Below are 27138 nucleotides of genomic sequence, written 5' to 3' on the forward strand. Positions count from 1 at the left end.
CTTGAGTGAGGGCCGAAAACTAGACCTAGCTCTAGCCCCATTTTTTTCTGGAGAAGGAGAGTTTTGGCAACTTGAAGAAAAAACATTCCCCAGTTGTGTGTAGGTTTGGGCCATGGGAGATGAGGCTCTGGGAGAGAAAGGGCCAGGATCTGGACCAGTCTGAGTCCCAACGTTGCACATTCCACAGCTCCCAACACAGCCATCAAAACCCCAGTAGGACTTTATTTGAAAGAAAGGCAAAAAGAAAAAAAAAAAAAAAGCCAACAGAGAAGTTACAAAACCAGATTCCCTCCCCACCCCTCCCCTCCCTACGTGAAGTCCTGTGGGCTCCTCCCCCATCCCCTATCTTCAGCCAGGCCCAGGGGTGGGCCCAGGAATCCCTCTCACCAACAGCTCCTCTCCCCCATTGCCGAAGCCGAGACTGGCCCCAGGTCTGTACAAGTTTTTGGCAATAATGCTCTGTCCCAGGCTGGGAAGCCGGGCCTCTGGGACTCACCTCCCTCTCTAGTGGCAGGGTGAACACGGCAGAGTTCTGCAGACAACCCTACCGTTTCCGGGTCATGGGAGCCCAGTCCTCTAAGCTCTTGCTCTATGGGATCCCCATCTGCCCAGCTTCCACCTCCCAGTCCCTGCTACACCCCGTTCAGTCTTGGGGTTCAGAATAGTAGGTGCCTGGATCCCTCAGTTATGCTGGAGGCGTCCATCTTTGCCAAAGGTGCTTGAGCCATGGGGTAGGCTGGGCCCACGTGTAGCTCTACGGGAAACACCGACTTGGTTGGGGGCGACAAGAAGGGGTGAAGGGTTTCCAGACCCTATGACAGGAGAAAAGGCAGCACTAGTTGAGGAATTTCTTTCCTCCCCTACCTCCCAGAGGTCTTGAACTCCTAAGGGGACCAATCCCAGTTTGCAAACCCCACCCAGTACTGCTCCTTGAATCATGCTTCTAGATCCGGCCAGGAGGCCTGTGTGTTTCCCCTCTCAGCTGGTCAAGGCCTCTCCCACCTCAGTCCCTTTTTGGTTAGTACTGACCTGTGTTCTGGTTTGGAGGAAATTTGACCTTGCCCAGAGGCAGAGAGACTTTTCCCAGATGCCTGACACCAGGAGATGGCCGCCCACACGCCTGCATCCGGCGATCTGAAAGGCCCTCGGAGGGACGAGGTCCTAGTAGGTGTGTCTTGGGACGGGACAGCTGTACAGATGGAAAATAGCGGAATGGAGCAGAGAGATGTCCAGAGCTCAGCTACAGAACCCAGTCCTAGCTACTTTATTTGGGGGTGATAGTTGTGTCAGGGCTCAAAGCGTAGTGAAGGGCTGGAAGTGTCCTGTTGCTTCTGGAGGGTGCTAGCCCGCAGACGCCCACACATTAGTAACGGGTGCAAACATTTCAACCCTGCCCTTTGCCTCACCCCTTGTCCTGTGACCTCGAAGGACCGAGACCTCCGCTTCCTCCTCTTCGCTTCCAGTGACTCCTCCCTTTTTTTGCTGAGGCATTTCTTCTGGCCACGCACCCAGGACCCAGTGCCATCACCTCGAGGTCCTACCGTCCTGGAGGGGCCCTCGCCCGTGCTGCTAGATAGATTGTCCTCGCTGATGGCATGCTGCAGTGTCGGGCTGGGCGGCCGCTTGCAGGCCAGTTGCCCGGGTGGGCGAGCATCATCAGCTTCGCTCAACGAGTGCAGGGATAGGCTGCTGCGCTCTGTGGCAGGTGCCAGCAGGTGGCGCCCTTCCGTTCCCAGGGCCCGGGAGCGCCGCTGGGCGGCCTTCACGGAGATACACTTGGTCCGCGTCAGGATCTCTTTCCTCTCTAAAGCAGATACCAAATACAGGGTCAAGGCCACCTCCCACACCTCTTCCTCACAGGACAAAAGTGAGCAAAAGCCAGGACTCACAGAATTCACTTCCAGAACTCTAACTCACTAATTCTGAGAAGCTTTGGGCGAACCCTGGGGATCTTAATTTCATTTGTAAATGGGATTGCAAAATGAATACTCTGGGGCTCCTTCAAAGATGAACTGAGACACTGGGAGTCTGGACTGGTGTCATAGGCCTGTAATCTTAGCTCCTTCAGAAACTGAGGCAGGAAGATCAAAAGCTTAAGGCTGGCTGGCCATGGTGGTGCAAACCTTTAATCCCAGCACTTGGAAGGCAGAAGCAGGGGGTCTCTGTGAATTTGACCATAGTGAGTTCCAGGTTAGCCTAAGCTACATAGTTAGACCCTGTCTCAGGAGAAGAGGAGGAGGAGGAAGAGAAGGTAGAGGTGAAGGAGGAGGAGGAGGGAGAGGAGGTGGGAGCAGAGGAGGAGGGGGCAGGAGGAGAAGGAAGAGGAGGCCTGCCAACCCATGCAACTTAGATCTAAAAGTGAGCAACAAGATTAAAAGTGAGCCAGGTGGTGGCGGTGGCACCTGCCTTTAATCCCAGTCTATTGTGTGTGAGGTCCTAGGGTCAATTCCTAGTACCCCCTCCAAAAAACCCTCACATATTTTAGACAGTGGGTTTAGTCTATCTGTCTGTCTAGGGGTCAGGGATGGATTAGATTTTAGAATTTGCTACTGCATTATCTAGTGGGGAGGGGGGTAGGCATCACCATTTTAATTTCTAATTGTACCCCATCTTCTGCGTGTCCCTGAACAGGTGGCTAGTCCTTCTGATAAAGCCAGTGAATGGGGGACCTTCAGCAGGGCCAGGGAGCAGGAAGGACTTCTAGTTTTGTAATCTGAGCAGTCTACACGTTGTCAGGCGGGGGGCGGGCAGGGCAGGGCAGGGCAGGCACACTCACCTTTATGGGACAGAAGGATCTCTGACAGGTTCTCACTGCTGTCCGGGGAAGAGTTGATCTGGCTGCCCAGGCTGTCCTGTGGTGGGGCCTAGGGGTGAGTTGTTTGGAAAGGGAAAGACCTTGAAGACCCCAGGGACTGCACTGCAGTCTGCAGAGGCTGTGTGGCCTTTTGAGGTGCTAGGCCTTTTGGAAGGATTCAAACCCACTGCTGGGCACCCAGATCTCACCTCCTGGGTCACCAGGCTGCCCACCTGGATGGGGGGTGGAGTAGGCACAGAGGAGCTCTTCACCTGCCAGGCCCTGGGACTGGCCTTGAACACATGGTAGGACTCACTGCAGTTGGCACAGGAACAGGAGGAGGCAGCTGTCGACCAGGCTAGTCACACTAAAGTTCACCCACCCCCACCCTAGAGAAGAACCTGTTGGTGCCAACGGGGGGGGGGGAGGAGAACCCACAAATCCTGGCTGCAGACCCATGCCACAGCTTTAAGTGCTTCTGGCTCCATCTTCCCCACTCTAAGCCCTCACCTGTCTGTGCCAAGTGGGGGTAGGGTGTTGTTTTGGGGGCGCTGGGCATCAGAACTTAGCGTCTTCACACTCTCCAGGTCAGAGTCCGGGGTCAGTGTGGCCCCTGCTGGAGTGATTTTGGGCAAGGAGCTGTCCTGTGTGTGTGATGGGAAGGCAGAGGGGTAACGACAAGAGTGAAGAGTCAGAAGACTAGGCCTTGAACCAGGAACAACACAGCCATAAGGGCTCTAAGATGGGGGGTGGGAGTGAAGGGCACTGGGCCTGTGCTCTGGGTCCCCAGCAAGCTGGGACCATTAGGCAGCCTCAGTGACACAGCTCAATGGCCTGGTCCTTTAGAGCATCCATCGTTTCCTTGATATTTAGAAATTAATTCATGAATTAAGCCATCCATCCATCCATTCATGTATTGTTTGAGATAGAATCTTGTTGTACAGTGGTGGCTGATCTTTCTAACCTCCTGCCTCAGCCTCACAACTGTTGGGATAGACTAGTTGACAAGTAGTCACTTGGTGACATCTCAGATGACAGTCTTGACCTTGTGACTCTAGGTTGGGAAAATAGCCAGGCCAGGTAGTAATGCCCAGGAATGGGGGAATCTCATCTAGGCTTGGGAAGGTGGGAGAGGAGGAGGGAGGGGGAAGGGAAGGAGAAAGAAGGAGGGAGGGGAGGGAGGAAGACCAACTCCTCTTGGAACTTGACTGAACTCGCAGGATCCCCATGTCAGCGAATTTAGGTCGGCCCACACGCCCACCTGCAGGGCTCTGGAGGCCACTCGGTCCATGATGGTGGCCCGCTCCAGGCTGCCCTCTTCCAGTTCCCGAAGGTAGACTTCGTAGAGTTCCTCCAGGTGCCGGGGAACCTCCAGATTGTAGTCTGTCCGGGGAAAGGGGAGATGAGAGCTTGGTGTGGGCTCTCAGCCCCAACGACAAAGTCCCAGGCCCTCGCGGTTGGGCCCTACCGTCGATGATCTGCCGCTGGCCCTGGATGATCTCATCGCAGAGGCTGCGGTGCTGCTCCAGGCGGCGCACGGCCTCGCGGCGGTGGCGCAGGGCGCTGTCGCGGAGCAGAGCGTGCGACTGCATCTCGGTGTTTTCCACCTCCAGCTCGTGCACGCGGCACAGCAGGCTGAGCACCTCGCGCTGCTCCTCCGAGCCGATGCGGCGCGGCAGCGTCTCTTCCAGGCGCCGGCCACGCGCGCGCAGCTCTCGGCAGCGCTGCTCCAGCGCCAGCTGCGGGAGGGCGGCACGGGTCAGCACCAGACCAGTCCCACCAGTCCAGACAGGCCCCGGTCTCAGGCCTTCTGGCTGATGCTCCAAGCACAGGCTAGCCTTCTAAGCTTATTCTGGATGTTGCAAGTAGTTGGCGCCTTTGTGCCCACTTGACTCAACCATTCCCTGTGACATCCCTAATTCCAACTCAGAAGGTGAAAATCTATTATTATATTGGTTACCATGTTCTTAGTTCTTGCTTTATGCCAAGTATTAGTTTAACGGTCTCTAGCGACCCCTTTTGGACATCACCACGGCTGCTCCCATTTTAGAGATGAGAAGTATGAGTACACAGAGACCCGGACACCCAAGATTTGTGGCCTGAGCTCTCTGGGTCTCCCTCTTCCCCAGCCCTCCGCCCCCAAGCCCCGTACACCTTTTCTTTGCGCAACTTCTTCTGTTCGCCCACCAGGGCGGCGATGTTTTCCCGGGCTGATGCCACTTCAGGTGGCTCCAGGTTATCTGGCTCATCGCCTGTGTCCGAGTCTTTCTCACTGTCCTCTTTGGTGTAGGACTCCTTCCTTCGCTCCTCCCGCCACTTGAGAGCCCTGCGTGACTTCTCGTGCTCCCAGCTGCCAGCATTTCCCCCACGAGAGACACAAGATTCAGCTCATTTGTGTTTCTATGCTCCAGGCTCCTCCATGCCAAACCTGAACCTGGGAGGGTCTAAAGGGTCCCGGGATAGGGGCGAGCATACCCGGCGATGGTGAGGAGGTGACGGGAGGTGTCAATCTGGACTTCCATGGCCTGGTTCTCCAGCTCCAGCAGGCGCCGGCGCACATCCATCTGCTCGTGGAAGGCGCTGATGAGTTGTTCCCGAAGCTGTCCCATCTCCGCGGGCCCTTCCTGCCCGCTGTGTAGCTGAACCTCAGCTGCCGGGTGAGAGTGGTATGGGCAGAGGGGCCACCAGCTCAGGCCCACCTGAGGCTCTGGCCCTCAGCTTAGTCCTAGACCAGTGCTTCTCCTTCCAAATTCTCAGATTCCTCTCCTCCCACGCCCACATCACATCTGACTGCAGTGACTCTGGCTCTTCTGCTAGCCCTCACAGAACCCTTGTGTCAAGGATTTTTTTTTTTTTTCCCTATCATCTTTTAGAATGCCCGTTTCTCTGGCATCTTTTAGAAAACCATCGCAGTGAACACGCAAGTCTCAGTGAGTGGTAAGCCTGTCGGGCGGCTCCTATATAATATCCTCACATCATCCCACCCCATCTCCAGCTCTGCCAAGCAAACAGTGTGGTCCCATTTTACAGGGGAAGGCTCCAGGATAACTAGCAGAGGCCACTCAGCCAAGAGGAGCCAGGGTTAATGCTACCTCGTCCTATAACCCCATAAGGTCACTTGGAGAGAGCTGCTGAGACCAGCTCAGGCCTCCAGAGACACAGGCCTCTCTACATACCTTGGATGTGGCGGATGTCACCTCTGTCCAGTTTGCCCCGGGGCTGACCCCGCCCAGCCTGCTGGTCGATCTTGCACTTGAGTCTCTGGATCTCGCCTCTCAGGTCAGCGATGATGCTGGTGTACTGAGCGATGTGGTAGGAGACATTAAGCAGGTTCTGCTTCACCTACAGGGAGCCCAGGATGAGGCATGAAGGGGTACAGTCACCCCAGGAACCAGCCTCCCTTTCTCTTTCTTCCACTGCCCCTCTTTTAAAAGGACTTATTTTATTTGTATGAGCATTTTGCTTCCATGCGTTATATATACATGCCCTGTGCATGTCTGGTGCCATAGATCCCATGGAACTGGAATTAAGAGACAGTTGTGAGCTGCCATGTGGGTGCTGGGAATTGAACCCAGGTCCTCTGGAAGAATAGCCAGTGCTCCTAACTGCTGAGCCATCTCTCCAGCCCCTCTCATTCTTTCCCTTTGCCAGTTCTTTTCAACGACAGCAAGGGTCTCCTTGCCTCCGTCCCCACAGCCTCCTGTCACATCCCCATGTCTCTGCTAGCTCTAAATCCTAAAGTGCTACTGTTACTCACTGGTCCCCTATTTCCTACAGAGCGCATTTCTTCACCGGGTATTGAGGTCTTGCTACTCAGATTCTTTTCTTTCTTTCTTTTGATTTTAATTTCATTTTTAGTTTATGTGTATGTGTCTGTGTGGGACTGTGTACCTCTGACTGTGGGTGCAAAAAGAAGATGTAAGACCCCCCTGGAGCTGGAGTTACAGGCAGTTGTGTGCTTAATATGGATGCTGGGACCCGAACTCAGGTCCTCTGGAAGAGCCGCAAGTACTCTGAATCATTAGCCATCATTCTAGCCCCATGATTTCTTCCATGCTTGGACTCTGTTTCTGTATGAGTGTCTTGTTTTAGTTAGGCAAGTCTCCTGGTTTCCCCATGCCCACAACAGACAGCTCATCTTTCCCTGGCTTGCCTCAACTCCTACTATTAGCATCCATTAAAAACGAATCTACTACTAGGGGCTCATGTGGCCCAGGCTAGCTTTGAACTCATTGTGTAACCAAGGATGACCCTGAACTTCTGATTCCTCTCCCTCTGCCTCCCAATGTTGGGCTGCAGCGTTCACTACGATATCGGGATAAGCTGCTTCTGACTAACTCGTCACGATCATGTGACCTGTCCCCGTGAAGTTCCTGGAGGCTACATGGCAATGTTGGGGGAGTTGTAGATATTGAAAGAAGGCTCACTAAAACCACTTCAAAGTTAGCCATTCTCCCCTCCACAGCCTCACAGGCTAAGACTTACTTTCTTACCAGAGAACATAGTTTGATCATGAACTTGAAAGCCAGGCAGTCTCTGCCCTATCCTCCACTAGCTGTGACGTCACTTTACGTCCTTAACGTTCATCATCCTAAACTGTACGGTAGGGGAGCTGTAACTCCTGCCTGGTTCTGAGGTCAGATGGGGCAGTGTGTTACGGTTCAGGGTGGCACTGGGTAAGGCAGCCTTTGACTGTCACTGTGGTGGTGAGATGCTTTGGACATATAGAGGACTGGGTAATCCTCTGAGGAGGAAGGGACAGGAGAGGGATGGAATGGAGGGTGGGAGCCGAGCCTGGAGTGAGAGGCAGAAGAGAGTCTTTGGGAGCCAAGGGCTCCAGGCAGGCAGGCAGTGGCTGGGAGTCCAGGGAAGGGCCTTGAAGTGATGTCGGCCTGGGTAACGAGGTCACTGCTGGAAGAGTGGAGCGGCTGGCAAGGCTCCTCTCAGGACCTCAAATCTCAGTCCAGGAGGGTGTGTCTAGGGGGTAGTCCAAGGGCCCTCACCCGAGTCCTAATATTCTTGGCTCGGCCGGCGTAGGTCAGGGTGTTCCGGGACTCTTCAAAGGCAGTGCTCGCTGGACTGATGTGGGCAATCATCACAGTGCGGCTGTTCCCGCCTAGTGAATCCTGGTGGGGGGATGGGGAGCTGGCTAGCTGGAGGACACCCCCCCAGAGGTTTCCTGAGACTGTTTACCACACCCTGGGTGCACACACATGTATATCACACATACACATGTATACACTGCATGCACACACACACACACACACATATTCACACTCACCCATACTTGTTTACACACATTCGCTCCTACACACACATGCACACACATGCACATATGCACACTCACGTACACACATGTACACATGCACTTGTGCACATACACATGCACACACAGAGGCACATATGTACACGTATGTACACATGTGCATACACACATACACACACACCCACGCTCATACAACATAAACACATGCATACAATGGTGGTCCTTTCCATATAGCCCCACTCCCCTGGCTTGTGGCTGCAGTCTTCATGGCAGGCTGATACAAGCTTTCAGAACCCACAGGCCTCTGCTGGGGTCCTGTTTTCAGTGCTTACAAAGTATGAGCCTACAGGGAGGTTCCTTGACCTTTCTGTGCCTCAGTTTCCTTATCTGTAACTTTAGCCCTCCTAACTTACAGAGACACTGGGAGACTTTAGAGCTGGGGAGAATCCCTTGAACCCAGCAAAGTCTGGGTGCCCATGGATCCCACATGAAGGCCACAGGTGACTCCGCCATGAGTAATTGGCTCCAAAAGAGCAGCTCCGGAGGCCACAAGGCTGACCATCACAAAGCCCCAAATCTAGGTGACTCTTGGTTCTCTCTGACTGGCTCACAGCTCCAGAAGGAGGTCCTGATACAGCCCATGTTCATTTTTCTCTACCTGTGCTTTGGTTAGAGTTGCCAGAAACACAGAGAACGTCTGCTTGCAACAAGTTGTACGGTAAATAGAACGGTATGGCTTAAGGTTGTCTCAAATATTGCATGAGGCATACCGATACAGAATGAACTTGATGAAATCCAAGTGGGGATAACTGAGCTTTGCCTGGGTGTGGCCTGTCGGGCCCCCTCTTAACACCAGTGAGTGCCCAGGTCTAGCTTGCTCTGGTACCTTCAGGAGCCGGGTGAGTTTGCTGTCCCGATAGTTGATGTATTTATTACTGCCCTTGTCACTCAGCGCATTGATGCAGTTGCCCAGGGCCAGCAGAGAGCGGTTGATGTGGGCTCCTTCCTTCATGCGCTGCCCCCGGTTCTGTGTCTGGGGAGATGGTAAGGGATAACCCAGTAGGGTAACCTACTGAAGCGTCATTCAGTCGCCCAACAACAAACACCCCAGTGATCCTGGTTATAGAGCATGGCCTCTCTTCTGAGGTCCCTGGAGATGGAGGAGGCATGGTACAGATGGAGGCTTTGCTGTGCCCTCTCATTCCTGAGCAGCACGACCCTTCAAGACATCAGGCCTGTTGCTTACCCTTCTCTCTGGGGACTCCACTTATCACCCCACTCCCCATCCCACATACACGTCCTCGAGACATCTTTCCTTCCCAACCACCCTCTCCCTGTCAGCCTCTCCCTGAGCTCCCTCCTCCTCTGAAAACTGGCCTTACCCAGGAGAGCCATCACCCCTGCACACCCGTGCCCCACCCTACCCCATTGCTTTCCTCTGGGAAGCCATCCCTTCACTGTGCCCTCTGAGCAGGCCTTACCTGAGAGGCACGCTCAGAGCCAGCTAGGTCAATCATGAACAGGCGGCCCTGCCGCACCTCCTGGAGGATGTTCTTGACCCGGCTGCGCTGGCGCACAGCCACCTGGAGCACAGCGTGGGAGCGGGAGGATGTCTGGTTGGCAGCTGTGGGCTCTTGCGTCCTCTGCCGGTTCCCCTTCATCAGCAGCTGCATGATCTGGGAATGGGAGAGGGAAATGACTGGTGAGGACCCTGCAGAGAAGAGCCAGGGCTTGGTGGTGGGAGAGATCCAGCCTATTAGCTTCCCAGGGTGGGCTAAGAGGCCTGGGCATTTCTCTGCAAGCAGGTCTCTCTGTAAATGGAGAGGCTCTGTACAAGGATGAGCGTGTTAAGGCATGATGTGACCTCTGTCCCAGTGTCACCCTGGCCTTGATCCCTTTTTCCTGCTCCCCTGAGAGCGATTGTCCTGTCCATGGTACTGGAGACTTGCCTCCTTCGCATTGATGGTAGACACTTCTGTGATCCCGGCCACCTGGATCACCCCTTTGGAGTCTTCCCTCAGCTCCAGGTACCCCAGGGCCGGGTTCAGTAGGTCCCGGATCATCTCATTGTAGATCTGATGGGACAGTGCGAAAGGAGGAGGAAGATGAGAGATAAGAGGTCCAGGCCTGGAGCAGTTGAGTGGTCCCCTTCTCCCTAAGAAAGGAACGACCGTGTGCTTCTGTTTGCTGGTCCCCAGGTCCCATGAGGGAAGTCCCAACTTGGGGAAGCACTGCCTTTACACAATGGTAGAGGTTTCAAAGACAATGTTGCAGGAGGCTTCAGAATCAACTGGGGCTCCCTCCACAGAGAGGCCAGCCCTGGGCTGGACACACTGACCTATGCAGGACCCTTGGCCCGAAGAGGGAGCTCAGATTGTTGCTAGGCAACCTTCAGACTACTTCTCTTAGGTTGTGTGCCGTCACCCCCTCCCTGTCCCACCCCCTGCTTCCACTCTGTCCCCCAGCCGGCTTTAAAACAAGCCCAGCTGGCTGAGCCAAGACCTGCTTGTTCTTACCCTCGATCCTCTTTCTGAGACATCACCCTGGAGATAATCAACTCCCAGAGGAGCCAGATGGAGGCTGGCCAGCTGTCTTAGATAAGCCCCTGACCTCTCAACCCACGAAGTCCAGAATGGGAAGATGTTTGCTTAAGGGATAGGCTCAAAAAGGAGGTGCTTTCAAAGGCTGCTACCCAAACTGCTCGCTGCCCAGGCTACTGTGACGTGCAACGCCACATTAGAGCCACAGGCTCTCACGTGGGTCACCACCGTGCACTAAGAACACAGTGGCCTAAGTTCTCCGTGTTTCAAAAACAAAATTAATTTTTTGACACAGGGTTTCTGGCTGTCCTGGAACTTGCTCTGTAGACCAGGATGGCCTTGAACTCAGAGATCTAGTTCAAGAGTTCTCTGCTCCTCTGAGTTCTGGGATTAAAGGCATGCACCACCATGCCTAGCTCTCAAGTCTCAATTTTTAATCAAGTGGGGCCAGTGCTCTACATGTGGGTTGTGGGATAGCCCAGGAACTGCCAGCAACTGGCTCTAGGGAGGTGGACTGCCCTATCGTATGTGCCTCCTATCCAAGCCCAGTAGGAACTTGCCTCCAGGTAGGACATGGACACCTCATATTCCATGTCATTGCTGGTCTCCTCGATGGCTCGGAACAGGTCATTGAGGGTCCGAACATAGATGCCTGGCTCGTGGTCAGTGCCCAGCATGGTGTAGGTCTTCCCACAGCCTGGACAGGACAGACTGGCGGTGAGCAGGGCAGGGGCCAAGGGTAAGAAGCCTTACTGGGAGAGTGTTCTGGCAACCTTGAGCTGTCCGTGAGGCTGTTCCCTCCCAGATGGCTGAGGAATGGGGTGTTTGGGGGACAGGGGACCTGGGTGAGGCAAGATTTGGATCATTCCCTCTATCCCTGACCATCCCTGGGCCAGGCTGGTTCTCTGATGAAGGGTGAAGGGCTTCGTTTCCCAGGGAGCCTAGGAGGAGGCTGCAGTTCTTGCCTACGTCTGGGCTTCCCCCTCACCTGTAGGGCCATAGGCAAACACAGTGGCATTGTATCCTGAGATGACACCCTCGATGAGGCTCTTGGTGGTGGCCTGATATACCATCTCCTGCAGGGGAGGAGGAAGGGACCCAGAGGTCAGACACCAGTGCCTACAGGCAGGTTCTCGCAGAGAACAGATGGAGTGTCTGTCCCAGGAGCCCTAAGCCAGAGATAAGAGGGTTTGGAAAATGGAAGGAGGTAGTCTCTGCTTACACCCCTCAGGGAGGACACCAGCCTGCAAAGAGGGCTCAGGTCACCTGAGACGCCTCCTCTACAGCTGGCTCCCCCACCACACCCCTGCCCCGAGGATGCAGTCAGCTCCTGGGCGCATCTGAGCATCCAGAAGATGGGCAAGATGGGATCCCTAGGAAGGTGTCAGGTTTTCTTGTGTCTGCCCACCACCTGCCCTCCCCACACCAGATGGGCTTCACAGTTCTTCCTTCTCCTGGCCTGTGTAGGTAGTAGGCCAGCTGTGGGGGTGTCTCATGTGACTACTCTATGCAGAGTGAGATTTGAGTGCTAACTAACCAAGTGTGTTTCTTCGGAAAGCCCGCCGTGCGGCCCCTCGGGTATACAGGCAAGCAGTCACGTGACATCAGGCTGTGCACAAGTACAGGTGGGAGAGGCATTGTGGGTAAACTGTTCACAAACAGGCAAAGCTCCAGGAAGTGGGTGCTGGAGCAAGTTCTGAAGAAAATGTGAGCAGGATCCCCTGAGAACCATCCTTGCAGGGCGAAGTGTGGAGAGGTGTGTGTGTGTGTGTGTGTGTGTGTGTGTGTGTGTGTGTGTGTTTCCAGACCAGGTTCACATTCTCCCCTCACCTGGGTGGCAGTGAAGTCAAAGGCCACGTCAAAGAGGTATGACTTCTCCCGGGACCGGTGTGCCCGCAGAATGTCGTCAGGGTCCTCCATCGGGTCCATGAGAACCACCATCTGCAAATGTTCCCGAGATGGGAGACCACTGTCACCTGGAATTCCTACAGCCTGCAGACCTATCTGCTCTCTGAGCTTCAGGTCTGGGTGCTTAGGAGATAAAACCTCTCTAGTGATGATGAATGACCACCCCTTGGAGACACACCATCCCAAGGCAGCAGAGAACACTGTGGGGGGGGGGGAAGTGGTGGGGTAACAGCTACAATGAACCCCAGATCCAAGGCTTCTTCCCCTAGCCACAGTTCCACCCCCCTGCTGCTTTTCCTGGAGGAAAGACTGCAACATTGCTAGTTGTCATAACACATTGTTTGTGACGAGATCCATTTTGCCCACTCCACCTCCATCTCCACCACAGCCTCACTTCGTCCCATTTCAGTAACGGGAAAGTGTGTACTTCCACCTGACAGATGAAGAATTTCAAGCTAAACCCTAGCCTGTGGAGGGACAGAACTCAGAACCCAGGACCCTGACCCCAAACTAGAAGGCTCTTAACTGCATCTCTGCAGCCCCGTGGCTCTCAAGACCCTGCCTGGCCCTCCACGCCCAGCCTCTGAAGAACAAGGCAGGCAAAGAGCTGCTGACAGTTGGGTGACTCTACTGAAGAAAGCAGGTGGGCTTGGGTCCCTCCTACATGAACTTAAAATAACTGCATCTCTAGCCAAGACCTGTGATTAGAGAGTCTACAGGACCCTAGGCTGGCATTCCACCCCTGCAGGGTGGGGTCAGCTCTACTCTGTGCATATACATGTGAAGGCACATACATACATTAAGATGTGGAATGGACTGGCTGGGTCCCTCCCCTATTTTAAGAATACTCGCTGAGCCCACTCCATTCTGCCCAGGTCCCCATGGGCTGAGCTTTGCCCAGGGCTCTGAGCAGGAACACAGAGCAGGTGGCTGGGTCCTTGCTGGGTTCCTGGTCTAGGGTAGGATGCAAGATGGGAAACATCAGAAAACACTCAGCTACTCCTGGGGCATGGGGGGGGGGCGTGGTCTGAATTTCAGAGAGGACCAAGAGACACAGGGATGCGCTTTGAATCCTAGCCCTGCCTCTAATTAGCGGAGTGGCCTCATCCTTCCATGGGGACCTGCCTGAGCCTCAGTCTCCTCCCCAATGGAGGAAATGGTGCTGTCATCTTCCCCAGGGCTATGACAAGCCCACAGGACAGTGTGTGACAGACACATGGTGGATCTCAGCGATCCTCTTTCAAGGAGCCATGAAGAGGGAGAGTGTGTGGAGGCAGGGGAAGGGACTTCACTAACTGCCCTCACCCAAGACTCTGTTATCGAATAAAGCATGGCAGAACCAAAAACAGACAGAAGACGGGTGGAGTGGCAACATCAGCGGCTCCCTTGCACAATATAGGTGTCCCTGGGGAGGCACAGTTCCCTAGACACCAGGCTCTGCCAGACAGCCAGGGGAAATAAGCCGTCCTAATGAGGTGGGGCTGCTCCCAGGGAGCCAGATGGTAGTCTTAGATCCTCTACTAGGGAGGGGAAGGAGAAGGAGGGCAGGGGGGACCTCCACTCCCAGTGCATGCTGCCACTCACTCCTGGGGCACACTAACAGTCGATCGTGGGGCACACTAACAAGCACTGTTTCTTTGTTCTGTTTTCTTTTCTTCAAGACAGAGTCTTGCCCTGTAGCCCTGCTAGCTTTGAGCTTAGGACAATCCTCCTCCCTCGGCCTCCTACATGCTGGGGTTACAGGCATGCACCATCACACCCAGCCAATACCAGATCTTTACTGAGAACTTCAACATAGATTTCTCATCATTACTCTCAGACAGGCTGGTCAGAGCCTAGCATCTAGTTGCTTGGAAATGGTAGATCCAGAGTTAGTTAGGGATTCTGGCCACTTGGCTTTCAGGCTGGACCCTGCTCACCCTCTGAACCCTCCCCCTACATCCCCTTCTCCCTCTGTTGCCACAGGGCTTGTGGGGTACTTTAGCCATTTTCATGTCTGAGTAGCCCCATCCCAAGCCCTCACCCACCACTGTTCACATTAGCCCTATGTGTTCATTTGGCCCTAGGGAATATGATGCAGTACACATGGGTAAACTGAGTCCTCACAGAGGACCAAGGAGGAAGGGGATTGGCTGTTACAGGAAGGCAAAGACAGTAGCTGTGCCCCAACTTCACCCCTCCCAGGGATCAGAGGAGAGCCAGGACTTATGACTGTCCCAAAGGTCTTGTGAATAATGGGCCAGGCATGGAGAGCCATCAAAGGCAGCAGAGGTTGGCCGTGAAGGCGAGGCAGCAGGACAACAGTTTACATGCTCAGCTGAACTCAGGAGCTTGGGAGGGGTCCTCAGTGGGTCCCTTTGAGTCCCTTACTCATGCCTGAAGATTTAGGAGGACCATGGCCTAGGGATTCCAGGCAGATTCCTCTCCATATCTCATGTCTGTCTAGGGTCAACACCTTCCCTTCTCCCACGGAATAATTGGAGCAGGCCTGCACCTAGGCTTCCTGTATCCACCTAACCCCAGACAGCAGCAGGACCCCCTTGGTGATTCTCTAGGGGTGGGTTTTTGTCAATCAGATGAGGCTTCAGCTAGAGAGAAAAGTCACAGACAGGCTGGGTGCTGAGCAATGGTCCTGTGCAGGGAAAGGCCACCAACTCTGCCCCACCCCAAAGGTTAGCAGCCATGGTGATCTCAGTGTAGGATGATTGGGCTTGCACTGCTCCCTAGGTCACCAGTCCTTAGTCACTGTCCCCTCCTCAGAGCATCAGCCCTACAGCCCTCCCAGCCTTCCCTAGGGTTTGATCCTTATCCCAGGCTCTCAGCAGCCTGCGCCTGCTCAGATTTCAGACCTAGATGAAGACAAAACCTGGCTTTGAGGGCCCTGGCATGGGTTCCTGAGGGCTGCACCAGGAGCAGGGCCAGCTAGAACAACTCTCATTTTGAGTCCTGAGGTTCCTGTGGACTAGGAGCCTCACGGGGCCTTGGTGAAGGGGGCGAACAACATGCATTATCATCTACTCTAACAGACAGCTTTTCTATCCCTTTCAGGCACTGCCAAGTCCACCTGGACACCCAGTTTCTTTGATGACCAAATGGTCCCGCATCAGAGGACTGTCATCCCACCTGCCACCACCCCACTTAATGAGGGCTTTGTCTGGGATCCATCTGTCAGGACCCCAGAATATCAGTGTTGTTTCTGACTGTCACAGAACACAAGGGAGCCCTTGTGCCCCTTGACCAGGTGAATCATAGCTGAGCCAGAAAGGATTGGGAAGGGAGCCTGGGCTGTCATGGGAGACTTGGCTTGGGGTGCTCAGGCCAGGGCAATTCACCTGTGAAGCATCTACAGTGTGCCCCAAACATGGGAAAGGCCTTCAAGAAATAGAAAAATGAAGCCTGGTGTCCTGCTTTCTGAAACACTCAGATTCATAACCAGGAGAGAGCTGGTGTTTAGAGGAGAGGTCCCCAAGTCCAGCCCTGACAGGACAGAGAGGCAACCTGGAAGAAGAGATGACGTTGGTACGGTATCTTCAAGGTTGAGCAGGAGGCAGCCAAGAGAGGTGGGGTGGAAGGACACTCAAGAGAAAAACATGAGAGGTAAAAGGCTGGACATGGTCTCTGGGGTGAAACGCAGGTTGGAAAGAAAGCCTGGAGTTTTGCTGTGGTTCTGCTTCCTGGGTATCCTCACAGTGTAGACCCAGGGCCTGCTGTAAGCTCCTGATGGCCGTAGCTTTGGGACCCTCTGAATGTCCCCTTGGCTGGTGCACCAGACTTTGTCTCCTCCTCCTCCCCCTCCTCCTCCTCCTCTTCCTCCCCCTCCTCCTCCCCCTCTTCCTCCTCCCCCCTCCCCCTCCTCCCCCCCTCTTCCTCCTCCTCCTCCTCCCCTCCTCCTCCTCTTCCTCCTCCTCCTCCCCCTCCTCCTCCTCCTCTTCTTCTTCCTCCTCCTCCCCCCCTCCCCTTGCCCCTCGTTCCTCTCCCCTCCCCCTCTCCCCTTCCCCTACCCCCTCTCCCCTCTCCCATCTTTCTCTGTGTAGTACCATCTGTTGTGGAACTTACTATGTAGACCAGGATGACCTCGAACTCAAGAGATCTCCCTGCACTTTGCTCCTAAATACTGGGATTAAAGGCATGTGCCACCATGCTGGGCTGGCATCTCATTTAGCCCAGGCTGGCCTCAGCCTCACTCTATAGCTGAAGGATGACCTTTGTTTCTAAGTGCTGAAATTATAGGAGTGTGTCGCCACACCCCGTTTTATTCAGTGCTGGGGAACCGAACTCAGAGTTTCATGCATGACAGACAAGCACTCTACCAACCGAGGTACATGCCCAGCCTGACACAAACCTGCTGTCTTTTTTTTTTTTTTTCTTTTTTTGTTAGGTATTTTCCTCATTTACATTTCCAATGCTATCCCAAAAGTCCCCCATACCCTCCCTCTCACCCAACCCCACTTTTTGGCCCTGGCTTTCCCCTGTACTGGGGCATATAAAGTTTGCAAGTCCAATGGGCCTCTCTTTCCAGTGATGGCCGACTAGGCCATCTTTTGATACATATGCAGCTAGAGACAAGAGCTCCGGGGTACTGGTTAGTTCATAATGTTGTTCCACCTATAGGGTTGCAGATCCCTTTAGCTCCTTGGGTACTTTCTCTAGCTCCTCCATTGGGGGCCCTGTGATCCATCCAATAGCTGACTGTGAGCATCCACTTCTGTGTTTGCTAGGCCCCGGCATAATCTCGTAAGAGACAGCTCTATGTGGGTCCTTTCAGCAAAATCTTGCTAGTGTATGCAATGGTGTCAAACCTGCTGTCTTAAGGGTCCATCTTCCTCTTACTATGCCCTCATTCTTACCTAAGTAACTAAGTCCATGAGCATGCATATCTAAAAATAGCCCTTGTTTAGGGTCCTGGGATTAGGTCTCCAACATATGAAGCCCTTGGGCCTAACTCAGCAGAGGACCCAGCAGCTGTGGGTCTCCCCTCCTGGTCTTCGCTCTGGCCTGGCTCTTAGGTCAGTGCTAGAGTCACTTAGAACCTTGAACTACTGCAGGGAAGTGGGTCCTTACCCCGGGGAGAGGCTGTCTAGCCCCTGCAAGGTGTCTCAGTAGGGACCGGGCTCTCTCTCTTGATATCTCCCAGGTGAGGAATATTTGCACAGAGCACACCAGGCTTTTCTTCTGCTGAGCTGTGGGTGCCTTGTTCAACACTGCAGCATTAGTGGGGTTCCTCTGGCCTTCTGGTGGTGATGGTGCCTAACCCAGTGTCTTACCATTGATCATTCCTCACTGTGACTGTCCTATATATATCCAGGAGAATCCCTGATCCCTACCCACTGGGTGCTGGGAAAGTCTTCCCCCAGATTTGACACTGCCAAATGGCTCCGGGGTATAAAACCCAGCAGCCCGTGCTCTTCTCCCCTGGCCTCAAAGCCTGGTAGAGAAGATCCCCAAAGACAAAGAACCTCAGAGGGGGCTCAGAGACAATGGAGCTAAGGAATCACTTTGGGAGGGGCATGAGTCTGGCCCAGTTGGAGGTAAAGGAGGACGAACAGGAAGAAGCCATGACTCAAAGAGCCACGCTGACTCGTCCTCAGTCCAGAGAGCCAGGCTCAGTCACTTTATACCCATAGGCAGAAGCAGAATGAAACCCGAATTCCAAGTGGCTATCAGTCCTGAAAGGCTGGGTCTAGGGTTCTGTTGGTTAATAAGAACATCTGTTACTGGTCATATTTTGATCTATAGACAGAGAGAGAGAGTCGTTGATACCAGGAAAAGCAGAGCCCACTGGTCTCATAAAAAGCTCACCAAAGCCCAGCCCAGCCAGCTGCTGTGGGCACAGTTACATCTGGCCGATGTCCCAGTTAGGACCTCACCTGACTACGGGACTCTAGGGACCCTGAGGTGGTGGGAGGTATGACTTAGCGGTTGTCTAATGTGGTGTCTCTCAGGGAGTCTGCTGAGTCTTTTATCACAAGGTCTCCAAGGAATGCTGCTTGCAAACCACAGATTCCCTAGGTGCCTTGCAGAATCACATAAAAATCTCTGGAGAGGTGAGCCTACACGTCTGCATGAAGAAGCACTCCCTCCTTGTACCCAGCCATCGGCTAAGGGGAGAAATCCCTGGATACTTGTAGCATTGTCCACAAGAGCCAATAAATAAATAAATAAATAGGTAAATAAAATCAGAAACAATTCAAATGCCCTTGATACGTCTATATTCTAAAATATTTCTTGGTCGTGAAAAATGGTGACATTCTGATACAAGCTATAATATTCATGAACCTTGAAAACAGTACACTAAGGCAATGGAAGCCAGATATGAAGGACCACAGAGAGAGTAGGATCCAATCACTTGGGCATACCAATGGGATAGAGAGATGGAAACCAGCTTGGTGGTTGTCGGGAGGAGGAGGGGGGATATAGTTAAGATCGGGCTATGCCCTGGTCATATCCCACTATGCTTAGCATTTGGGGAACAATGGGGCCTAGGGCCTTTTATATGGCTGGCCCAGAGAGCCTCACAGGCTGCTGTGCCCTAGGCAGCAAGCAGGCTAACTCCAGCTGCACCTTTCGCATCTGTTACCTTATACCACGTTTTCTTTCGCAATGGCTGCCTTGCCCCGTCTATAATCCTCTCCATACCTCTCGGGGTGTGTGAAACAGGTGCTACTCTTCAGTCCTCTGACAGGAAACAGGGGCCCAGGTAGTCATTAGCAGCCCTGAGGCACCCAGCCAGGGCATGCCAGGGCTGGGCCACTGGTCCACCCTTGTAGCCATTCTGCCTCTTGTCACCTCCCTGCCTTGAACTTCCTCCCCTCACTTTTTCTGGCCCTCCTGCGGGCCTCTTAGAGACCTTGTGTGGTTCCACCAGGCCCCATAGATGGACAGTTGGACAAGTGCTAATTATGGGATTATACGAATAACTGCTTGGCTTAAATCCTGCAGATAAACACAGCCTGGAAGGCTGGGCGGGGCCTTTGGGAGGGGTGGGTGGGAGGAGAAGGCCACTGTTTGTCCTGAGCCCCACCCCTACCTGGGATACTTTCCAGGCAACCCTTCTGGTTTCTTGGCTCTTTTGAAAGGTCTGGCTTCTGGATCCATCACACCCCAGCTGCTGTTAAGGCAGGAGATCCTACCAGACCCCTCCAGGCACCGATCACTGGGAAGCAACCACAGGGGGCTGCAGAGAGCTCAGGTGTAAAGTCAATGGGGCAGCAGGCAGGGGTTTACTTAGTCCTGGGGCCAGAGGCCACCCTACAGGGCAGCCTTTGAGAGAGGAAACTCCCATGCCCCCTTCCTCTGGGCGAATTGTGTACAGACCCTCTGATGAAGACTCTTCCGACAGGCATGAAGATCACGGTTCTCATATGAACGAGAGCTCTGTGATTCTAGGTCCCTGGAAGCTATCAGAACTAGCCCCTTGACAAATCCAAGACCCACTTCAATGTTCCCAGAATCTAGACATACATTGGCCTGCTCTCTCTCTCTCCCTCCCTCCCTCTTTCTCTCCCTCCACCATTTTAATTAATGAGACAGGGTCTCATCATGTAGCCCAGGCTGGGCTCACATTTGCTATGTGGTCAAGGATGACCATGAACTTCGGATCCTCCTGCCTCTGCCTCTTAAGTGTCAGGAGTACAGGCCTGTGCCGCCATGTCAAGTTTCTATGGCAATGAGGATTAAATCTAGGGCTTAGTGTGAGCTAGGAAAGGAAGCAGTCTAGCAACTTAGCTGTAGCCCTGGACTCACACTGGCCTCTCGATGCTTGGGAACTCTGCCCGTTGGTGTACCTCTTCTGCTAAACCTCATTGCTACAGGCTGCTAGGCTCCAGATATCCCTAGAAAGATGATGCTCAGTCCTAAGGCAGGCTTGGGACGCCTCACAGAGTGACTGAAGTCAGTGAGTAAATGAGTAGCCTCCCACTGTCTCCACTTAGGACCCACTGACAAGTGAGCTATAGCTGTACCTACTAGCTGCCAATGACCAGTGGGCTGGCTGAGCTCAGGGAAGGGTTCCAGGCCATACTGATAGCATTGGATTACCTTACCTTGATAGGATACCCGCAGAGGAACCCATTCAACTCTGAGGAGAGACAGGAAGCAAGAGGCAGGACCTACCACCCAAGGCCCTAGTGAGTTGACTTAGTGAGTCCCTCAGAGGGGCCAGGACACAGAGGCCATGACAGCCCCAGCCCCAGGGAGCAATGGAAAGCAAGTTACCACCCTACTGACCTCTTCTTCAGAAGGGGCAGGGCATTGTGCTGACCACATGGGCCTAGCCATATAACCATTGCCACCTGGGCTAGCTCACCAGCTTGCCCCACGGCCCAGCCACCATGCCCTATGACTTCAGAGAAGAGAACAGGGGGACAACTGGCTTGACCAAGCCAAAATCCTGAGCCTTCCTCTGGGCTAGGCATCCCTGGAGAGGAAGAGATGAACAGCAAGATTCTGGGAGAGGGCCAGGGCCAGGAGGTTGGTTAGAATAGGAGACAAGGAAGTCTCTCTGCCATGTTGGTTCTTGGGTTCCTGTGTCCTAAACACCTAGTTGCCAGGGCCTATGTGCCAAGAGACAGCTCACTTGGGCTGTCAACCAGGCCTTTGTTGTAGCCACTCCCAGGCAGCAGTGAGAGGGGCTAGGCTAGGCTCTCCTGTACAAGCCCAGTTTTGAAGCCACTGGGGAGCTGAGGACAGCGTGCAGGGGGCGGTGTGAAGAGCCCTGTGCCCATAATGCTTAGACAGCGCTCTCAGAGTCTCTGCTGACAAAGGAGCTGCCTGTTGGGCTGGCCCAGCTCTGGCCTGGTGGGAGGTGTAGCTCGCTGGGGTAGGCCAGGGCCAGGCTGGGAGACACTCTCTTTGCCCTCATAGACAGAGGGAGCCAGTGTCCGACAGGCGTGGGTCCTGAACAGGGGCTGTTCCCTTCACTTCATGTTGATCAACCCCCAAGGTGGCCCGGAGCCAGTAGCAGCTGAGAGAGCCCCCATTGTCTCAGACTGCGAACCTGATATCCTTGGAAGCAGAAATAGGGAGTGGCCTTGTCTAGAAGGAGGTTTCTTCTCCCAAGGGCTTTGACTGTTCTAGCTGACCCCTCTCAGTGGCTAACAGCAGCTTTGGGGGAACCTCCTTCTCTACAGACTAGAACTGACATCTATAGAGCTCTTCCTGTGCACCAGGCACTGGGCAGGCACAGCAAAGACTTTCCAAAGAGATTTTCTTTTTTTTTTTTTTTTGGTTTTTCGAGACAGGGTTTCTCTGTATAGCCCTGGCTGTCCTGGAGCTCACTTTGTAGACCAGGCTGGCCTCGAACTCAGAAATCCGCCTGCCTCTGCCTCCCGAGTGCTGGGATTAAAGGCGTGCACCACCACGCCCGGCTCCAAAGAGATTTTCTTGTGGGACTAGAAAGATGGGTCAGCCGGTGAAGCTGATACTCTGAATTTAATCCCAGAGAGCCGCAACCACAAGAGAATCAACTGCCCCAAACATGCACCAAGATGTGTGTGTGTGTGTGTGTGTGTGTGTGTGTGTGTGTGTGTGTTTGCTAGGTCCACCATAGAATAAAAAATAAAAGCTAATGGGGGGGGGGCTGGTTTGTAAGGATGTAGTTCCGTTGTAGAGTGTTTGCCTGGCACACACAACACCTTGGGTTGAATCTCCAGCATTTCATCACCCAGAGACATGGTGCACCAGCACACCTACAATATTAGCACTTGGGAAGGAGAGGCATGGAGATCAGGCCATCTCTGGCTACATAGTAAGTTCAAGGCCTGTCTGGGTTATATGAGACCCTGCCTCAAACAAACAACATCAAAACTCACAAACCATTGAAAAAGGAGGACAGTAGGCTGTGCTCCCCCACTTAAAGATGAGGCTACTACACTGTCTCCATACATTCTCTGCCCCTGCCCACCATATGGGGTTCTTCCAGACACCTCCACTTTCCCCAAGGACTTTGAGGAAAGAGGCAAAAGGAAATAAATCATTTGGGGCTTCCTGAGGCCAGCCTAGAGGGCCTGGCTCAGGGGAAGCGTCCGTCCACAGCCTTCCTAAGCTCTGTAGCTTCTGCTTCATGCTTCCTGACCCTAGAACCCATCCCACAGCACAGCCAGTGAGCCCCCATGCTCAGAGTAGCCAGCCACACAGCTCCAAAGCACAGGGAGGGGCACTGTCAGGCTGTCACACCAATATGCTCCTGTCCCCACCACTGTGCCCAGAACAACTCTGGTACCTCGGTCTTGAAGTACCTACCCAATCAAGCATTGTGGCCACGTTGGCAAAGAGTTTGGTTCAGGTCCTATCTGTATCACCTCACCTCATACCTCTTTCCCCTCTCCTTGAGCCACGCTAGCTTTTTCTTAGTGATGTAGTTGCACTGTGGCCCCATCTCAAGGGGTTTGCACATAACAAGTCCTTCTGATTGCAATTTTCCCTCTTGGGTACCCTGCTAAAGATCTCTTATCATCATCATCATCATCACCATCACCATCACCATCACCATCACCATTACCATTACCATCACTATCACCATCATCGACAGGGTTTCTCTGTGTTGCCCTGACTATCCTGGATCTCACTCCACAGACCAGGCTGGTCTTAGACTCAAAGATCTACCTGCCTCTGCTTCCAGAGTCCAGTGCACCACCACCACCTGGCGAGAGCTTATCTTTATAATCCACCCCAGTGCCAGTTAAGACAGGGTCTCAATTTGCAGCTCAGGATAGCATGGGATTCCCGATCCTCTAGCCGCAGCCTCATGAGTACTGGATTACACACGTGTGCTATCGTATCCAGTCTCTCTCTCTCTCATTTCTCCCCTTTTTTCCTTGTGTGTTTGTATGTTTGTTGGCATTTATATGTGTACATGTGGAACCCTAACATTGATGCTAAAAATCATCCTGAGTTGTTCTGCAACCTTTGTGATCACTCTATCACCCCGTGCATTGAGGCAGGGTCTCTCAATCAAACTCAGAGCTCATGAATATGACTACTCTTGTCAGCTAGCTCAGTCTGGGAGTTCCCAGTCTCTGCCTTCCAAGGCTGGAGTTACAGGTAGACCAATACACTCACAAACATTTTATAGCATTATGGGGGTTCCAGAGGTCACACCCCAGGCCTCATGCCCATGAGGCAAATGTTTTAGCCACTGAGATATCTTTGTCACCATCTCTTAAGGGAGCCTAGGCCCAAGACCCTTATTTACTCTCTGAACAACAGACTCTGTTTTTCTAGCCCTTCTAGGCTGCACATTCTTATATATGTTTTAATTCTTTGATCAATGCCTTGTCTTCTCTCCCCACAGTAAACTCCAGCAACAGAGGGAGCATGGGGCTTTTCATATTGGAGTGTTTTTTTTTTTTTTCTAATTTTTAGCACAGCTTCCAGCATGTTCTAGGTTCGTTATGAATAATTATTATCTCAGATGCTCTCTCTCACCGTGCTGATGTGAAGACCAAGAGAGTAGACAGTGAAGAGCTCTGCCAAACTTGCCTGCTCTAGTGGTGGGTTTCTGCTAGACCAGCTAAATGTGTGCTCTGTGGATAGCTGGCTGTCATATGGGGATGTTGAAAGCATGTGGATCAAAATGTATCTTATGGTCTGGGCCCACCCAGGCTCCAAAAGCTCATAGCTTTTCCTGGTCTGCTCTAGGAAGTCTTCCTGAGAGAAGAAAGCCTCTTTCTTGGTGATGCTGTGGAGAGCCCACCCAGGTATGTATGCAGAGCAAGGTGAGCCAGCCTCCACCCTGCAGCTCCTGGTTGCAGCCCCAAGTACCTGCTCATCCATCTTGTGAGCGATGAGGGTAGCTCCCTCCTCCAGCTCAGCCACGCTGATGGGCCGGACCCTAAGTGCCACCTGGGAGAAAGACCAGAGCCCTGGGTTAAGAGGACCATATGTAACCATGGAGGGAGGGATGACAAGGTCTTTGAATTCCTTTCCCAACAGGGTTGTGTTCTCCAGCATCCAACCATCTGCATCTCCTTGGTCCTGAAGAACATTGTGGGTCTAGGGCATTGCCTGAGCCAGAGGGCAGCTGGTCCACAGGGTGTCTGGATGAGTCTGAGTGTCTCTTTTCAAAAGTCTTTATACCTCAGGGGGAGCCCCAAGGGGAAGAACTGTCTACACAGGCTGCATCAGTCACATGCCCAAATTAAACACTTGCCACTCCCTTGGGCTGAAATCCGGAGCCTTGGGGACTAGAGCCACCTGTCTGCATCTGAGAGTGAGGTACTGTTGGGAAGGGGGGGGGGGGGGACTGTGGACAGAATGGTGTAGAAATGAGGATAGGATGAGGATCTTCCCCTTGTCCTTCCAGCAACTTGTGGCTGCATCCTAACACTCCCAGGAAGTGTTACCAAGGGCTTCTCTGTTATTTCCTGGCCAGTGAGAGATAGATATGTCTTCCTCCAAAATAAAACCAGAGTCAGGGATTGGGGAGAATTTCTTCTGCTGAGCAAAAGGAGGTGCCTGAATACTGAGTGGACCTCAAGGACCCTCAGTTCCTTTCATCCTATTGCCTTTATCAGCCTCCTTCCTGGATACGCCTCCTTGGTGAAAGGAGGGCCTTTGTTCCTGCCCTAATGACAATGAATATTCTTGGAGCAAACTCTTTCAAAGAGGCCATTCTCACTGTCAGAGAGGGTGCCACCGAGTCTGGAACTGGCTCCTAGGGCTGACTCCAAGCTTCCCTTTGCAGAAACAGGTTCTCGGGCATTGTGGTAGTGATGCTCTGCCTGCTAGGGCTGAAGGACCATTTCCACAGATCATAGGTTAAGGCTAGGGACTGGGAAGAAGGCTGTGAAAGAGAGAGGAGAGATCTCCGCCTATCCTACAACCTGAGTAGCACCAAGGCTTCTCTTTGTGGCTCCAGCTTCCACCACTGATAGTCAAGAATCTCTCTTTGGTCTCTACCTACCCTTACTCCTTCCCATGTGGCTATTCTTCCCAGGCCAGTAGACCCTGGGACTATCCAGGTGGCTTCTAGCATTTCTCTGAAGTATCTGGAGTCCTGATTTGGACAGAGCCTGAGGCACAGCCCATAACTAACTGCTCCCCAGACTTGGTGCTGGCTCCCCCTACTTCGGGGGCTTTTGTCTTTCTATCTGTGGCTCCATCTCCCTTTAAAGCAAGACTTGGCTGGATTTAAGCCCTCTGGTTCACTAGCGAATCCCAGCTTCCTTCTCAGGCAATAGTTGAGACCTCTCTTGGGTCTTGACCTCCGAGTCTTGGCCCAAAGTGGCTGAACTTACTAACCTCAGGAAGTGCCACCATTCCTTCTGGCCACTGAGAACTTGGGTAGTTGTTCTGCACAGTCCCAGACTCCCATCTCTTGCTCTCAGTGATCACTATGTTTGAGGCTGTCAAGTCTCAGGTTTGGTGTAGGGGAACCAAGCAGGAGCTTGATAAGGGGTCTCACCATGAGTTGCTGGTCCTTTGAGTCACCGCTGTCCTTCATGATTGCGGTAGGTAAAGGGCCTCAGGCCGCGACAGCTGGCATGGCCGAGACGCACCTCCACTATGGTCACCTCCTCGGATCGCTCTTCCGCCTCCGCTGCTGCCTGACAACCCGAAACCAACAACGCGCCTGCCGCCCGAGCGCTGACCAGGAGGCGGGGCCAGGAGGGCCCGTCCGGCTCCGCCCCGCCCCCTGTGCTGCCCCGCCCCCTGTGCTCGCTCCGCCTTCTGCGCTCTGCCCCCTGAACTTGGGTGAGCAGGACGCCTCCACGCAGGACACTCCCGGCCCCCTTGTGCTTCTGTTGCAGCTATTGCTGCTTGTCCCGAGGTTTTCTGTCAGTACGAGTGGTCACCGGTCTGAGCGTCTCGACCTCCTCCCGGCCTAGCGGCGTCCGTTTGGTGGCCCCTCCGCACACACCCGTGCCCAGGCTCGAGGCTCCTGACTGTGTCTTCTGCGCTCCCGACACCCGCCTGGCACGCGACTAGCTGGGCAGAAGCAACCTTGCCTGTGGCCACGATCTTCCGCTGCTCTCTTGACTGTTACTGGGCGTCTCCAGGGCGCGCCTAGCAGCCTCAAGTTTCCAGGAGCAATGCTGGCTTCACAGCGGTGGAGGCCAGTGCCTAGGGTGTGGGTATCTGCACCCATTGTCCAGAGGAAGAGAGGATGAGGGAGTGAGAGGGTGGGTGAAAAGCTGGCCTGCACCCTTTTGGCACCTGGCTAAGTAAAGTGTGTAGACACACGAGCAAACCAAGCCTGAAGTCAGAATGGATGGATTTAGCCTGCCTGCCAGAGTAGCACCACCCAGGAGAGTCCACCTGTCCCCTCAGGTTGCATTTGGCCTAGGTTAGCTATGGATGTGGCTGGACACAAAATCATAAGCTTACTTAAAATAATCTGAGGATCCGCCAGATGGCTTGCCCTGTCAGGGAGCTTGCAAGCTTACTACCTGAGACCCACATGTGTAAAAGGCCAGACCTGACACCCAAATGTTGTCCTCTGATCACCACATGGACTCCCTAGTACATGTGCATAATATATAAATGTAAAATTTTAAAAGTATGAATGGGGGCGGCAATGCTGGAGAGACAGCTCATGAGGTAAGAGCACACACTACTTTGGCAGAGGACTGAGTTCAGTTCCCAGCATTGATATCAGGCAGCTCACAACTGCCTGTCACTAGCACCAGTGA

The 27138-nt window shown here is 53.5% G+C and overlaps 1 protein-coding gene across 3 annotated transcripts; it reads right to left on the minus strand.

Annotated features, from left to right (window-relative positions):
- Positions 1–326: 326 nt before the first annotated feature.
- On the minus strand, positions 327–26096 carry Kif19 (kinesin family member 19). 3 transcript variants are annotated; one of them, XM_085829435.1, is made up of 20 exons: positions 25911–26096; positions 24269–24349; positions 12431–12541; positions 11589–11676; positions 11161–11297; positions 10010–10135; positions 9542–9736; positions 8947–9093; positions 7798–7920; positions 5971–6136; positions 5270–5444; positions 4949–5144; positions 4263–4533; positions 4056–4177; positions 3305–3438; positions 3028–3109; positions 2777–2864; positions 1407–1804; positions 1030–1189; positions 327–812 (listed from the first exon to the last, which is right to left on the minus strand). In XM_085829435.1, exons 1-20 carry the CDS (start codon positions 25947–25949, stop codon positions 682–684), a joined length of 2970 nt encoding a protein of 989 aa, XP_085685561.1. In that variant the 5' UTR covers positions 25950–26096; the 3' UTR covers positions 327–681. The 3 variants fall into 3 exon arrangements, with proteins under 3 accessions (XP_085685561.1, XP_085685560.1, XP_021032440.1); XM_085829434.1 differs by having other exon boundaries at positions 2777–2852; positions 3004–3109; XM_021176781.3 differs by having other exon boundaries at positions 3004–3109.
- Positions 26097–27138: the final 1042 nt, after the last annotated feature.

Source organism: Mus caroli, unplaced genomic scaffold (assembly GCF_978045245.1).
Source record: "Mus caroli unplaced genomic scaffold, Mus_caroli_1 scaffold_13, whole genome shotgun sequence".
Lineage (NCBI taxonomy): Eukaryota > Metazoa > Chordata > Mammalia > Rodentia > Muridae > Mus > Mus caroli.